The sequence below is a fragment of the Lacerta agilis genome, chromosome 8 (assembly GCF_009819535.1).
Source record: "Lacerta agilis isolate rLacAgi1 chromosome 8, rLacAgi1.pri, whole genome shotgun sequence".
Classification (NCBI taxonomy): Eukaryota; Metazoa; Chordata; class Lepidosauria; order Squamata; family Lacertidae; genus Lacerta; species Lacerta agilis.
The window spans coordinates 76,227,926-76,242,890 of record NC_046319.1 but is presented as its reverse complement, the minus strand read 5'-3'; the positions used below and the strand labels follow the sequence as shown (position 1 = coordinate 76,242,890).

Below are 14,965 nucleotides of genomic sequence, written 5' to 3'. Positions count from 1 at the left end.
GGAAAAGAGTGTTGAGATTCAGGGAGTTGTCACCATTATGTATTGATCTCAGTAACTGTTCCAGTCATTGCACCTGGATATATCTTGTAGGTGCCTAGAGAACTCGTTTGCATACCTATGATTGACAGCTGAACAATTGATAGTAAATAGAAAGGAAACCATTTCACTCCTCTGCACATTTCACAGACTGATTCCATCTTTTTCCCATCTCCCATTGTCCAGCTGTGGACAAAGCCAAAACTGTTGTTTTAGAACACAATATGGTGGAAGCCCACAGCTCAGCGCTAGAGCAGTTGCATTGCATATTCAATCCATAGCATCTCCAGCTAAACCAAGATCAGATGGCAGGTGATGTGAAGGATCTCTGCCTAACACCTTGGTCAGTGTAGAGCTAGATAGATCTGGAATAAGGCTACCTCCTTAGGAAAGACATGGTCAGTCAGCTGATGCATGAGATCTGATTAGGAAGTAAAGGAGTAGAACCGAGATGCGAAAGCTGCCCTTCAAGTTGCTGTTGGAGTCCAGACTCCCATCAGCCCTAGCCAGCATGGTAAATGCTAAAGGCTGATAGGAGTTTCAGTCTCTCAACATTCTAAGGGCCATATATTCTCCTTTCCAGGGACTGGGGATGGAAAATATCGAGAGACATTCAGCTAGTGAGTATGTGTCAGGTGCTTTCAGAGATAATCCAAGGCAGAAGCCTCAAGTACTTAAACCAAAATACTTAAACCAGTACTTAAAAATACTTAAACCAGTACTTAAACCAAAATACCAGAAGCTGAACTGCAGATACACGCTCAAATTAAAGACGATAGATCCTGGCCAAGACAATTTATAGAATGAATTTCTATAAAACCCGGTCTTCCTTAGCAAGGTGATTATTGTCATGGTAAATGACAATTAAAAAAACAACCTTTAGACAATGAATGATAATCCACTTGGGCTTTTTTTTGGAACTATGTAAACATATTTACGTATATGTAATCGTGCACTAAGCCTGATCATGACAACCACAGTCTTCTTATAATACATGGAGTTAATTTTATACAAGCGAATTGAAGGAAGATTTTAAGGAACTCTCTAACATTATGGTATGTCATAAATGTTGCTGTCCAATATGACCTGATCTGTGGATTTTTCTCTGAAACATGTGGGGTGGGGGAGGTTGACACATTTATTTCTTCGTCAGCTGCCCGCAGCTTTTTGTCTTTTTAATTAATTGGTTACAGGTGGAGAATTGGAATAGCAGGATAGTATTCTGAGACTTATTGGGTGCTCAATTATATTAACATCCCTGTATCTACTATGTGCTCTTCTGATTATCTATTCAGACAAAAATGTATTTCAGTTCTGTGTGTGCGCTACAAAACTAGATAATATCTGTCACTTTAACAATCATTAACTGACAAAAAAATCCATATAAATAGAGATAATGACTCAAAAAGTGAAAGAGTAAGCAATTGCTTAAAGAAATATGTAGCCCAACTGTGCTTTCCTCCAGTTTCATTTGGGATTACTCATTTTAAAAGGCTATATTAATAATTTAAAGGGTATTTGTGAACAATTAACTTCAGAAAAGGAGAGCAGGTGAAAAACAGCCATAACTCAGCACTATGTAATCTTTGTCTATAGACTTTGAGAATTCTTGGAGAAATAGTGAGGTACTTGCAGACTGGAGATGGGAAAATGTTGTTCCCTCGTCTTCACTTCAAATAAAGGGGGAGGGGGAGAGAGACCCAGGCAACTACAGACTGGTGAGCTTGATGTTGATACCAGGAAAGGTCCTAGAATTTAAAATTAAACAGTCAGTCTATGAGCACTTAGAAAATGATGCTGTGGTTAATAAGACCCCAGCATGGGTTTCTCAAAAACAACTCATGCCAGATGAATCTCATTTATATATATATATATATATATATATATATATATATATATAGTTACACACTCAGTGAATCAGGGGAATGCTGTGGACATAGTATATCTTGATTTCAGTAAGGCTTTTGACAAAGTCCCCCAAGATATTCTTGTGGAGAAGCTGGTAAAATGCACATATACTTTGGTATATGTGGCATGGGACATGTTGCTTAAGTACACAGGTTTTATTTTTATTTTTCAGAAATAGCAGATGTGGGGCCCAATAGAGATCAGTACCCTGGTATGGATCAATAGAAGTTTGAGGGCCTTTATACCGTGCACACACACAAACATGGCCTGCAAGTTCACTTCCAATCCACACCTGCAATTTGATTGCCAGTAAAAGCTCCCATTGCAGCAAATTGGAGTGCTGGTGCTTACCCTTAAACCAGGGGGAAGAAGCTTCTTGTTGTTTTTTCTCTCTCTTGAGGGCCTCATATTCCCAGACCTAATCTATGGGGTACATATGAGGTAGCCAGAGGCAAAGTGTTCTATGTAAACTAACCGTGACTACCCTGGACCACAGCTTGCCCTCCTGGGTTTTAAAACCTTCATGACCTGGGAGCAATGTGCTTTAGAGATTGTATGAGTCCCTGCCACAGTTGTAGTTGATCAGGCCCTGCTTTGCACTGGAAGTAACAAAGCTTTTACGTAATTCCTCCAAGGCTTTGGAATCAGCCCCCTAACAACAGTTAAAGACTGTTTATCCACTTGTGATCTTCTAGGGATGTTGTGAGATCTATGTATTTTTGAAGGCTTTCAACTGTTGAAGCAAATTGAAGGCTGCCACTCATTTTATGAGAGACCAATAGTTCACCAGAGGAGGATGAGGGCGGGTGAGATGGTGGTGCTTGTTGCGTGTCAAGGTCCTCAAGCCACCCCCCAAGGAATTGACACTGAGACATTAATTTTTGTTTGGGTTTTTGGCAATAATTTAGGCCACAACTTTATTGAAATACAAATTCATTTGGTGAGTGGTTGCGTAGGCATTGCTTCAGACTATCTGTCCAACTGGGACAGCTGCTGACCTCCAGTCAGCGTTGGGAGAATGCCAGCTGGGGAGAGTTAAGGAGGCTGGGGGCAAAGCCTCCCTCTCCCAAGCGGTCCCGGGGGCTCTGGCTACGGCCCTATCCCCTACCAGGGGTTCGGACAAAGCATAAGAGCCGCCGGATTCCTTTAACGGAATTCCCTGTACCATCATCACCATGATTGTGGAGGTGGGCACCACCCATCCAGCAATCCACACAATAACCAATGCCTAACCGCCAACCTTACAAGTGGTGACAAGTTGCTACTGCAGTAGGCGAAAACCAAATGGCAGCAGCCAATCAGCCAGATGGAAAATTCCTACTGGGCCTCTGCCCCAAAAGCAGACAACCCCATGACAGGCAGTTGCAAGGTCAAGAGCAGAGGCCTATGAAAAGAGGGAGGGAGGGCAGGTGACCAGAAGCTCGCAGCCAAGAGAGGGATCACCCTGCGTGCAGAGGATTATAAAGGACTCTGACCTGTCCATCACAAATTGCTACATCTAGCTTTGCCCAGCAACACCTCCTGATCCTATTGCAGCTAAGGCCAGCGACCAGCCCCTCCCTACAGGACAAATAAGTTTCTTGCCAGGCCCCGACCGCAACACGTACTCTTACTCAAGGTAGAACCCGATTTGCCAAGGATAATAGTTTGGGAAAGAGAGACGATTCAAAGTTGCCATATAGAGCCAGGCCCTTGTAGGTCTCCCTTGTGACTGCCGTCGGGGGTGGGCATGCATGTTACATCTATTTTCTGCCTACTCCAAGGATTTGCAGTTATACATTTATTTAATTAAATCTTCACACTTGTGCTGCAAGATCGGTTCGGCTAAGATTTAGTGAAATGTGCTAGGCCATTTGCCAAATAATGATTTAAACGTGCACATCCCATGTGCCTGCGCATAGTGATTAACCTTATAGAGGCTCCAGATGGGTTATGGATTGTAACTTTGTTGAACCATGGAATAAATTCCTATGTGATTTCAGCAAGCAGCAAGTTTAAATGGTTAAGTAATTAGTGCTGCACAATAAATAGCATGGTTTCATCAGAATTTATCATACTGTTATTCTGTGCAAGGCCACCATTGGACCTCCGATTAAGCTGAATATACATATAAACAAGGTTTTTATTAAGTGAACACAGTAGATTGTTACTTTCAGTTGTTTAGGTTTCATTAACAGCTGTGCTAAGTCTCCAAAACGACATTAAGATAAATAGTTTCAAAGAACCTCCAAGCAATTTCTGCAGAAGTTCAAATAGTTACAAGTAATGTTCACTATGTGAGCTGTAATTTGAAAAGGCTTTTTATTTTATTTTTAATTGGCATATCTGACTTGGCTGAATGTTACTTTACAAGCAAGCTTTTCAGACATGGGCGACATGGGAACCCTTTTGTAAGTGATGCCTATTCAGTTTCAAGCCAATTTTAATGCTGGCCTAACAACCGGAAGCAAATCCTTCATGTTTAATATTTAAACATCATGCTTAATTTTTAAACACTTGAGATCTTAATGATTATTAAACTTGTGGCTGAAGCACTTTTGGAATCTTGTCTCCTGAAAGGGACTCATACTCTCCTTTCTGCTCACAGGGATTGCTGTGGGTATACTGCAGAATGTTGTTTCAGTTCTTTCAAATCACCCTCCCCAAATTGGTTTGCTTCCAATTGATACCTAGACAATTATTAGAAATCAGAGGTTCCTAAAGAAAAATACCAAATGCTCCTCAATGAGAAGATTAATAATAGTGGATATGCTTTCCTAAAAGACACACATACCACACATCATCAATCCCCTGCAATTTGTAACTGTAAATAAGTATTTAATCTTCTGGACTATGTTCTCATTTCATCTGGCTTTGTTGCCTAATAATAATAATAATAATAATAATAATATAATAATAATAATTTATTTTTACCCTGATCATCTGGCTGGGTTTCCCCATGCACCCTGGGTGGCTTCCAGCAAAAGATTAAAAGTACATTGAAACATCAGTCATTAAAAACTTCCCTAAACAGGGCTGCCTTCAGATTTCTTCTAAACGTCAGGTAGTTGTTTATTTCTTTGACATCTGATGAGGGAACGTTCCACAGGGCGGGCGCCACTACCGAGAAGGCCCTCTGCCTGAGTTAGAGTATTATTATTATTATTATTATTATTATTTATTATTATTATTATTATTATTATTTCTTCTTCCATACCGCCCTATATCCAAATCCAAGCCCCCAACAGTCTATACTCCTTTTTTATTATTAGGTTTGCTCCACTATGCTTTGTTCCCTTGCTTGCCACTAAACCTTCCCATCAATCCTGTTTCTCTCTTCTTCCTGGTCTCCTTTCCTTTACCAGTTGCTGGAAACACAAATGGGGACTCTCATGTTTGCAGGGTTCCCATAGGCGTCTGGTAAAAACAAGACACTGGACTAGATGGGCCTTTGGACTAATCCAGCCAGGATCATCTTCTTATGTCCTTAGTCTATCTTTGCATCTGACACTTTCCTGTTGCTGAGAGGCTACGCTGTTTAGCTTCCCAGGAGACGAGCTGCTCCATTCCCACTCTACCACAGACGTTTTTTTTAGCTTCTTTGGGGGCAGCCACTGATCTACTGGTGATCTACCACAGACGTCCAGTGATCTACTGGTAGATCACGATCTACCTGTTGGACATGCCTGCTCTAGGGTTTCCCAGCCCTACCTGCTAATGTCAGGGACTGTACCTGGAACCTTCATGGAAAAGAGATGCTCTACCTCTGAGCTGTGGTCCTTGCCAAAGAAAGGGAATACCGTAATTTAAATGAAAATCAGGTGTATTCACACACAACCCTGGGAGGTTCATTTCCATTTATTTTTTTTAACAAAATACAGTATTTGCCAGAGGCCGCCTAACGGATTTACTGAGAATCTGAGATGTAAAGCCATAGGCTTTGAGTGCCCAAGGCCACAGCCACATCTGCCCAGCTGAAAGGGGGATGATCACCTATTCAGTTTATTTTATTTTACATCCCTTCTTTTCAATAGACACTGGAATTGGGAGAGGGGGATGTGGTTCTCCAGATGTTGTTGGACTATAAGTCCCATCTTCATCGGCTGGGGCTGATGGGAGTTGGAGTCCAATAAGGGTTGAGATATAGATGACCCTTGGGTGTCCCTTTCCAACTCTTACAAGTTCTGTGAAGAACCCAGAGGGCTGCAGTTTCCCCATTCAAAGATGGCAAAGGTTCTTTGTCATCATTTTCCCTGGCAACCAATATCACTTTGGGTTAAAAAGAAAGAAAAGGCGTTAAGTTCGAGAATCTTTATCTAATCTCTTTATCTAATCGGGGAATGAAGTGATAAGAGGGAGAACAACTGTATCTAATCAAGATGAGAGATAGCAAGAGATAACAGCATTTTGTGACTCTGGGGGTGGCAGCAGCTGAAAATCTCTACCCCAAATAAGCTTACCTGGGTGGAAGGTGAGCTGTCAGGTCAGGTGATGACTGTGCTGGTAAACGCATCATGGTAAATAATCATGGTAAACATACAGATGAGATCCAGTTACTCAGGGTAGACCAATCTGAAGGCACCCCTGTATAGGGAAGTTGTTAAATGTTTGGTATTTTATTGTGCTTTTAATATTCTGTTGGCAGCTGCCCAGAGTGGCTGGGGCAACCCAGTCAGATGTGTGGCATATAAAATCATCATCATCATCAAAATAGTGGCTTTCCACCTTCTCTCCCCACCTTGGTATTTAATTTATTTATTATCAAAACGTATACATTGTTTTTTTTAAAAACAAAACCCAACCCAACCACCTCCATGCAGTTTGTTTTGGGATGACCTTCGCCAGCTGTTTCTCTCAGCAACTGCTGGTGGGGCTTTTGTGCAAGCCAGCTGTGTACAGAATTGGAGAATTGTAGAGGTGGAAGGGAGCCCCAGAGTCATCTAGTCCAACCCCCTGCCCACATTTGTCCCTGGGTGGGCTCAAATAGTTAACAGCAAGACCAACTGTGCTACAGTGATGATGATGATGATGATGATGATGATGATGATGATGATTAATACCTCATCCATCTGGTTGTGGCTTCCAACGCACATAAAAATTATAATAAAACATTAATAGTAACAATCTGATCCAATATAAAAAGTCACAATAGCTTTAAAATAAACAACTTACCGTATTTTTTGCTCCATAAGACGCACTTTTTTCCTCCTAAAAAGTAAGGGGAAATACCTGTGCGTCTTATGGAGCGAATGGTGGTCCCTGGAGCTGAATTGCCCAGGGGCCAAAAGCAGATTGTGCTTTTTATTTTACAAAGAGAAAAGGGAGTGTTGAAAGGACCCGCTCAGCAGCTGATCAGCAAGAGATCGGGAGAGAGATAAGAGTCCCCGGCTCCCTTTCAGCCCCGCCCTCCTTTGTTGAATGTGCTGCAGAGGGAGGTTGTTTGTTTCCCCAGGACATGTGACTGGCTGATTAGATTATCTGTCTGGAAACAGTAGAAATGGCTCCCTTTCCTCAAGATTTTTCAGAAATGTGAGTTAAACCCCATAAAAATGGGGCTTTTCCTCTTTGCTTTTCCCCCTTTGCAAAAAAAGCTGCAAAACCTTTAGCTGATCCTCAAAAAAGGCCTTTTGCCTTTGCAAAAACAGCAGCAAAACCTTTAGCTGATCCTCCAAACCCCCCCCCCAAACCCCAGGGCTTTTCCCTTTGCAAAAAAAGCTGCAAAACTTTTAGCTGATTCTCAAAAAAGGCCTTTTGCCTTTGCAAAAACAGCAGCAAAACCTTTAGCTGATCCTCCAAAAAAAAAAACCCCAAACCCCAGGGCTTTTCCCTTTGCAAAAAAGCTGCAAAACTTTTAGCTGATCCTCAAAAACAAAACAAAAAACAAAACAAAACAGGGCTTTTAGAGGAGGAAAACCAGAAAAATATTTTTTTTCTTGTTTCCTCCTCTAAAAATGAGGTGCGCCCTATGGTCCGGAGCGTCCTATGGTGCGAAAAATACGGTACATCAAATAAGTGCGAAGTGTTCCTGAGAAGAAGCCCATCTCCTTCTTCCAGTTTGACAAAGTGGTGCTTTTGAGCTGCCCAGTCCCTGGGAACCCCTGCTGCCTCCCTTTGCCGCCTTGGGTCTCCAGCTGTTGCCGGACTCCAACTCCCATCATCCCCAGCCAGAATGGTCAAAGGTCAGGGATGGTAGTGCAGCCACCTCTGGGGATTCGGATGTTGGGAAAGTTGCTTAGATGCTCATCTGGAATTCCTCAGTCAGAAGATCCTGCAGTGGCCTGGCAGGATTTCCCTGAAGAGAGGCAGTGTCGTGTAGTGGCTATAGTGCTTCACCAGGACTGGGGAGACCCCACTTCAAAGCCCCCCCTGAGCCACCAGACTCTCTGGCTAACTTTAGGCCACTCACTGCCTGTCATAACTGTCAACTTTTTCCTTTTCTTGCGAGGAATCCTATTCGGAATAAGGGAATTTCCCTTTAAAAAAAGGAAAAGTTGACAGCTATGCTGTCACCCCAAGCACATGGTTACTTTGAGGATAATAATAATAATAATAGTAATAGTAATAGTAATAATAACAATAATAATATACCCCACCCATCTAGATAAAATGGGGGGGAGAGGGAGATTCTTCAGCTCCTTAGAGCAGCCTTTCTCAACATTTCCAGATGATGTTGGACTACAACTCCCATCATCCCTGACCTGCTAGCTAGAGGTAATGGGAGTTGTAGTCCAACAACATCTGGAGATCCCAGGTTGAGAAAGGCTGGGTTAGTAGTGTGTGAGACTAGGGCTTCTCAGAGTCCCAGGAAGCTAAGACTCCATTGCAGTTGTGGCAGGTTAACTATTTACAACAGAATTACAACATATTCTCAGCTAAATCGCAGTGGGTGTTTTTACACACACACACACACACACACACATATATATATACTGTGTATATATATATATATATATATATATATATATATATATATATATATATATGTATACACACACACACACGCATGCAGAGGGAGAGCCTGGTTAGTCTGTTGCAATTTCACACACACAGAGTCCCTCTGGGAAAATACACAATTACTGTATTTTAATCTTTTGTTGGAAGCCGCCCACGGAGTGGTTGGGGAAACCCAGCCAGATGGGTGGGGTATAACTAATAAATTATTATTATTATTATTATTATTATTATTATTATTATTATTATTATATCCCCTTAGTGGACTGGCTAAGCTCCAGCTTCAGCCCCCTCCTCTGAACACTGGCTTGTTGTAACCATTCCTCAGTTGATCTATGGGGAGACACTAAGGAACAGAACAATTATAGCTCTTTTCAAAAGGGACGTTCCTCTTTGGGCTCAGAGGATATCTTTTGGACATTCTCCCAGACCCACCACTCTGTGGCAGAATGCATGCTATGTATAGAGAAAGAGCTACGGTTCAATACTTGTCATTTGAAAAAGAACCTGAAAGTCTCTCGTTTGGAATTCCTGCAATGGCAGCAAAGTGTGCATGAACACGAAAGCTCATACCAAGAACAAACTTGGTTGGTCTCTAAGGTGCTACGGGAAGGAATTTTTTTATTTTTTATTTTGTTTCGACTACGGCAGACCAACGCGGCTACCTACCTGTAGCTAGCAAATTTGCTGTATCGGGTGAGATGGTGTGGGGTTTTGTGTTCCACTGAAGTAACATTTACATTTAAAAATTAAAGTTTACATTTAGAAATTGATATTCTTACAGCTCCTTGGAGAGCTCAGTTGATATATGTGAATGATATACACATGGAATGAATGGGTAGGAGGGGGGGAACAGAGGGCTCTTTGGAGTTAGACAGTTTATGAGTACTGGCTGCTGAAAAGGCACAAATAAAAGTATTCTTAAGAAGATCTGTCCTGAAGCAGAGACATTGGGTCCTATAAATCAGCCACCTCCCTAGGCACGAAGGATGCCGAAAGACTGCTAGCATTGGGGAGAACCGTAACTCCAGTGGGAGGGAGTTCCACAGACAGGGTGCCGTAACAGGGGAGGAAGGCCCTGCTCTGAGTTGTGCCACAAAGCTGTTGATGGATCTAGGAGCAGGGCCTGCCTTGCAGAGCTTAAGGTGGAGGCTGGCAAATAATGGTAGAGTCCTGCCTTAAAAAAAACCCCAGCACTTTAAACTGGGCCTGATAGCAAACAGACAGCCATGTGTGGCTCTTTTAGTACGTACAAGGTATGCTCCTAGTTTCCGGTGCTCCTCCAGAATTTAGCAGCCACAATCTTTACAGAGAGCTGGCTGTCAAAGGCAGTCCCACATAGAGTTGTGCATCTTGTCATTGTTGTGGTTGTTGCTGTTATTTTTTAAAATAACAACATTCTTGCTGCTGTCCTTTAAATGCAGAGAATGAACTGAACCGACCCACCTGTATGAAGAGGGTCACATGATGAGATACGTTCCTTTCCCTGAATCCAGATCTCTCCTCTTCTTCTTCTTTTTTAGCCACCCCGCGGAAACAAAGGCGTGAGCGCACGACCTTCACGCGAGCCCAGCTGGATATCTTGGAGGCTCTCTTCGCGAAGACCCGCTACCCAGACATCTTCATGCGCGAGGAAGTGGCTCTGAAGATCAACCTGCCCGAATCCAGAGTGCAGGTGGGGCTCCGCTGGGGAGGGGGCGAAGGGCAGCAGGCCGAGACAGGCGCAGGGGCCGGGAGACTCGAACCGGGAGCAGCGGGAGCGAGGTCTCTTGCTCTCTGAACACTCTGGCAGTGCGCACATGCTCAGTTGCACTTGGCCAAAGGGGACCTGTAAGAAAATAAAGGAATTTCGCTATGTAATTTATAATGAGCTCAAAAGAACGATCAAGGTATCCTTCATTAAAAAACTGGAGGCTTTCCTCCTGGGGATATTGGGCCCAGACATACCAAAAAAATGCGAGAGAAATATTATTGTATGCCACGGTAGCTGCAAGAACATTAATCGCTACGAATTGGAAAGCTGGAGTGGCAAAGCAAACTGTTGTAATACGCCAAGTTGGCAAAAATGAGAGAAAAACCGAGAGGTCATACTGATCAAACATATATTAGGAAATGGGACATGCACAAAAAAAATATCTTGAGGATTGCTGTAATAATACAATGTCAGTGGCAGGCCTTGAATGACTTCTGTGGTATGATGGGTAATTATAAGAGAATATAATATTGATGAAAATTAACAAAAGAAAATGAAAATAAACAGTGCCCTAGGTAGACTTAAGTTGTGGGTGCATGATGGAGTGGCGGGAAGCTGTTAGAAACCCAAGAAGAATGTATTGTGATGTGAAATAACAAATATTACCATTTTCTTTTCTTTCTTCTGGACAATCCTTTTGTTTGTTATTTCTCTTTAATATCAATAAAACAAATTTAATTTATAATTATAATAATAATAATAATAATAATAATAATAGGGTAGTGTTGCTGCTATGTGCTGCACAGCTGACACTGAGGGCCGCTGAGAGTGTCACCTGCTGTTTCTGCCTGGCTCTGAGCAGCTGGTTGTTGTTGTTTTTTGGCTTCCCATCCCTCCTTGCATCCAGTCCAGCAAACTGCAGGGAAACTAGACACACGTGCGGCTTTTAAAAACCACCAAAAAGGAAAGGAGCTTCTACAGCAGCTTCGCTCCTCCAGGTATTGCCTGGACTACATGGAATCATAGCATTGCAGACCCCCCGCAATGCAGAGATCTCAATTCCCAGCAGTCCTCCCAGCACTGCCGATGCCGAGGGATGGTGGGAGTTGTACTTCAGCAACATCTGGAGGGCCAGAGGTTCCCCACATCTAATCTGGAGGGGTGGGTTATTCTAAATCAGGGTTTCCCAAACTTGGGTCTCTCTCCAGCTGCTTTTGGAATACAGTTCCCATCATCCCTGACCACTGGTCCTCCTAGCTAGGGATGATGGGAGTTGGAGTCCAAAAACAGCTGGAGACCCGAGTTTGGGAAACCCTGTTCTAAATGCAAGAGCATATTTGGCATTTGGGTTGCCTGGCAGAGAGCTAGGGAAATTGTCACAGGGCTGGAATGAAAGCATGAGACTCAGGAGGGCAACTGTCTGAATGGGAATGCTCTTTTTGAGGTCAGAAGTGTCATATCTCAAAGATTATTCCGCATCTTTGAGGGTTTTCTGAGGTTCTTCCAGCCTGCAGTTCTAAAGCTTGCAATAGAATTACAAACTTTGGTTTTTGGTTTTGTTTTAAAACCTATTTGGTTTGTAAAAAGAAACCTGCAGTGCTCATGGAGGCAGAGGTCCTCATATACACTCAGAGTAGACCTATTGGTATGAATGGCTATGTTCCATTTCAATAGGTCTACCCTGAGCACAACTACAAGGATTCAACCCCATGCACTTCATAGAATTGTAGAATTGGAAGGGACCCCGGCGGTCATCTAGTCCAACCCCCTTCAATGCAGAAATATTTTGCGCAGTGTGGGCCTTGAACCCACAGCCCTGAGATTAAGAGTCTCCTGCTGTACCGACTGATCTATTCATTTTAAACACTTGTTGTTGTTCAGTCGTTCAGTCGTGTCCGACTCTTCGTGACCCCATGGACCAGAGCACGCCAGGCACGCCTATCCTTCACTGCCTCCCGCAGTTTGGCCAAACACTTTAAACACTTACTCTATTGAAAGCGTCAAGGGCTGTCTGTGCGAAGAATCCTGGGAACTGTAGTTTGTTGGGGGGTTGGTCTCCCAACAGCTACCAAGGAGCCTTAACAAACTACAGTTCCCATTTTTCTTTGGGGGAAGCCATGGCTCTTGAAGTGAGAGTGCTTTCCATGTGTGGTGTGGATGTGTTCAAAAAAGGTCCCATGATTTTTAGGAGTCAGTGTGTGCTTTTGTGCGCATACAGAGTGCCCTCTAGTGGGAACACACATTGTTCCTGTTACATCCTACAATAGCCACCCTATAATATGCCTCTAAGCCTCTGGTACCTCCCTTTCCACCAAGCATCATCCGAGGCACACTGCACTCAAATCTCTGTCACTGTCTGGTCATATCTGTATCCTGGCCGCCATCTTTCCTCGTGATGCTGCACAGGTACTTTGCAAAGAAAATGGAGGCCAGGACCAACTCTCACCCTTGTTTGCTTTCACATGCTCCATTCACATATGTGCCTGCGCATTATCCCAAGTCAAGGGAGTGGGGATGGAAGGCTGAAGCAGCCGTCTTATTACATAGGGTTGCCATGTTTTAAGAAGTGGGGGGAAATCTGGACACAAAAGTTGCTGAGCTTTTTCTCCTGCAAAATCTCCCAAAATTGGGAAATTCCAGACACCCGGCAGCCTTATATTATAAAAACCCATCACTGGGTTGCAGGAAACTTCCTGTTATAGCAGAGGAACCTTTTAAATTGAAACACAGACAGGATGCGCCAAAGGTGTTGGCATTTGGCCCTCCGGATGTTGCCAAACGACGACTCCCAACAGTGCCAGAAGGCCAAAAAAAAAGCTCCCCACACCCAATTTCCTGGAACCCTTTCTTGTGTTTATAAACTTCTCCAGTGTTATCAGGTTGGGATCCTCTTGTGAACTTCTGAATCCTCCGCCTCGTGTTCCGTTGAAATGGTTCCCGGGGAAACGCCGGCCCTTACTTTTGGTTCCTCCCCGAGCCTTCCCCCTGAAGCTCATCCTTTCTTGCCTTCCTTCCCCCCAGGTGTGGTTCAAGAACCGCCGAGCCAAGTGCCGCCAGCAGCAGCAGCAGAGCAGCGGGCAAGCCAAAGCTCGGCCTGCGAAGAAGAAGACCTCTCCGGCCCGGGAGACCAGCTCCGAGACCAGCACCAATGGGCAGTACAGCCCTCCGCCGGCTGGCACCTCGGTGACGCCCAGTTCCAGCGCGAGCGCCACTGTCTCCATCTGGAGCCCGGCTTCCATCTCCCCGATCCCGGACCCCCTCTCCTCCTCCACCACCCCCTGCATGCAGCGCTCCACTGCCTACCCCATGACTTACACGCAGGCTCCCGGCTACACGCAGACCTACGCCGGTTCTACCTCCTACTTCAGCGGCCTTGACTGCAGCTCCTACCTGTCTCCCATGCACCCGCAGCTCTCCGCGCCGGGAGCGGCGCTGAGCCCCATCACCACCCCAACCATGGGCAGCCACCTGAGCCAGTCACCGGCCTCCCTCTCCAGCCAGGGCTACGGCACAGCCGGGCTGGGGTTCAGCTCTGTGGATTGCCTAGACTACAAGGACCAAGCCGCCTCCTGGAAGCTCAACTTCAACGCCACCGACTGCTTGGATTACAAAGATCAGAGCTCCTGGAAGTTCCAGGTCTTGTGAAAGAATCTCCTCCTTCCTTTGCATAGCATCCTGGGACAACCTCTTCTGTCCAAGCTCGGCATCGAGACCCCTGGCTGCTGCTGCTTCTCCTCTCCTCCTCTCCCCACTTCTTCTTTCTTTGAGAGGGGGCGTTCTTTTGACCTCTCCTCACCAGCATTGCACCTACTGTAGCATTGCTCTGTTTTTCTGCGCTCTTTTCGGAAACGCCCCTCATCCGGCGACAAGTCAAGGAGGCAGATCCGTGCGGATGTTAGGAACTCGTGTACAGCCTTCGTTTTCACACGCCCGGGCCTTGGACGTGTCATTCCTTCGGATCCTTGGCCTGGACTCAGTGACTTGACAGCTCACGAAACCCTCGCGCAACAACTGGGATGGCATTCGGAACCTCTCCTGGGAGATTTTGAACCTCGGGGTGTGGACCGAGACTGGAAGCAACACCAGAAGATCAGAGGTTGGAGTTTTCATCAGGTGTGTTAGAGATGCCACGGCAGAGGCAAACGTTTTCAAGAGAGCCACGTTTTGAGAAGCCAGGTTGCTTTCTCTTTCTCAAACGATATTTTAACGAAGACAACAAACTGGGTTAGCTAGCAGAGACAGGGGCAAGGATCAGCTCACAGTTTGGTCAATCCTTTTTCCTAATGGAAACGAGCATTCCAGCACCATTGACTTAAGCACACGCTCCTTATCCCTGACCATCAAGAGGTTTAATTCCAGCCTGTTCCCTCCTGCCGGAAGTGTAGTGCAAGAGCATCG

The 14,965-nt window shown here is 44.6% G+C and overlaps 1 protein-coding gene across 1 annotated transcript; it reads left to right on the top strand.

Annotated features, from left to right (window-relative positions):
• The first annotated feature begins 8,092 nt into the window (after positions 1–8,092).
• LOC117052044 (homeobox protein otx5) lies at positions 8,093–14,275 on the top strand. The gene is made up of 3 exons (XM_033158771.1): positions 8,093–8,102; positions 10,398–10,549; positions 13,589–14,275. Exons 1-3 carry the CDS (start codon positions 8,093–8,095, stop codon positions 14,210–14,212), a joined length of 786 nt encoding a protein of 261 aa, XP_033014662.1. The 3' UTR covers positions 14,213–14,275.
• The last annotated feature ends 690 nt before the right edge of the window (positions 14,276–14,965 follow it).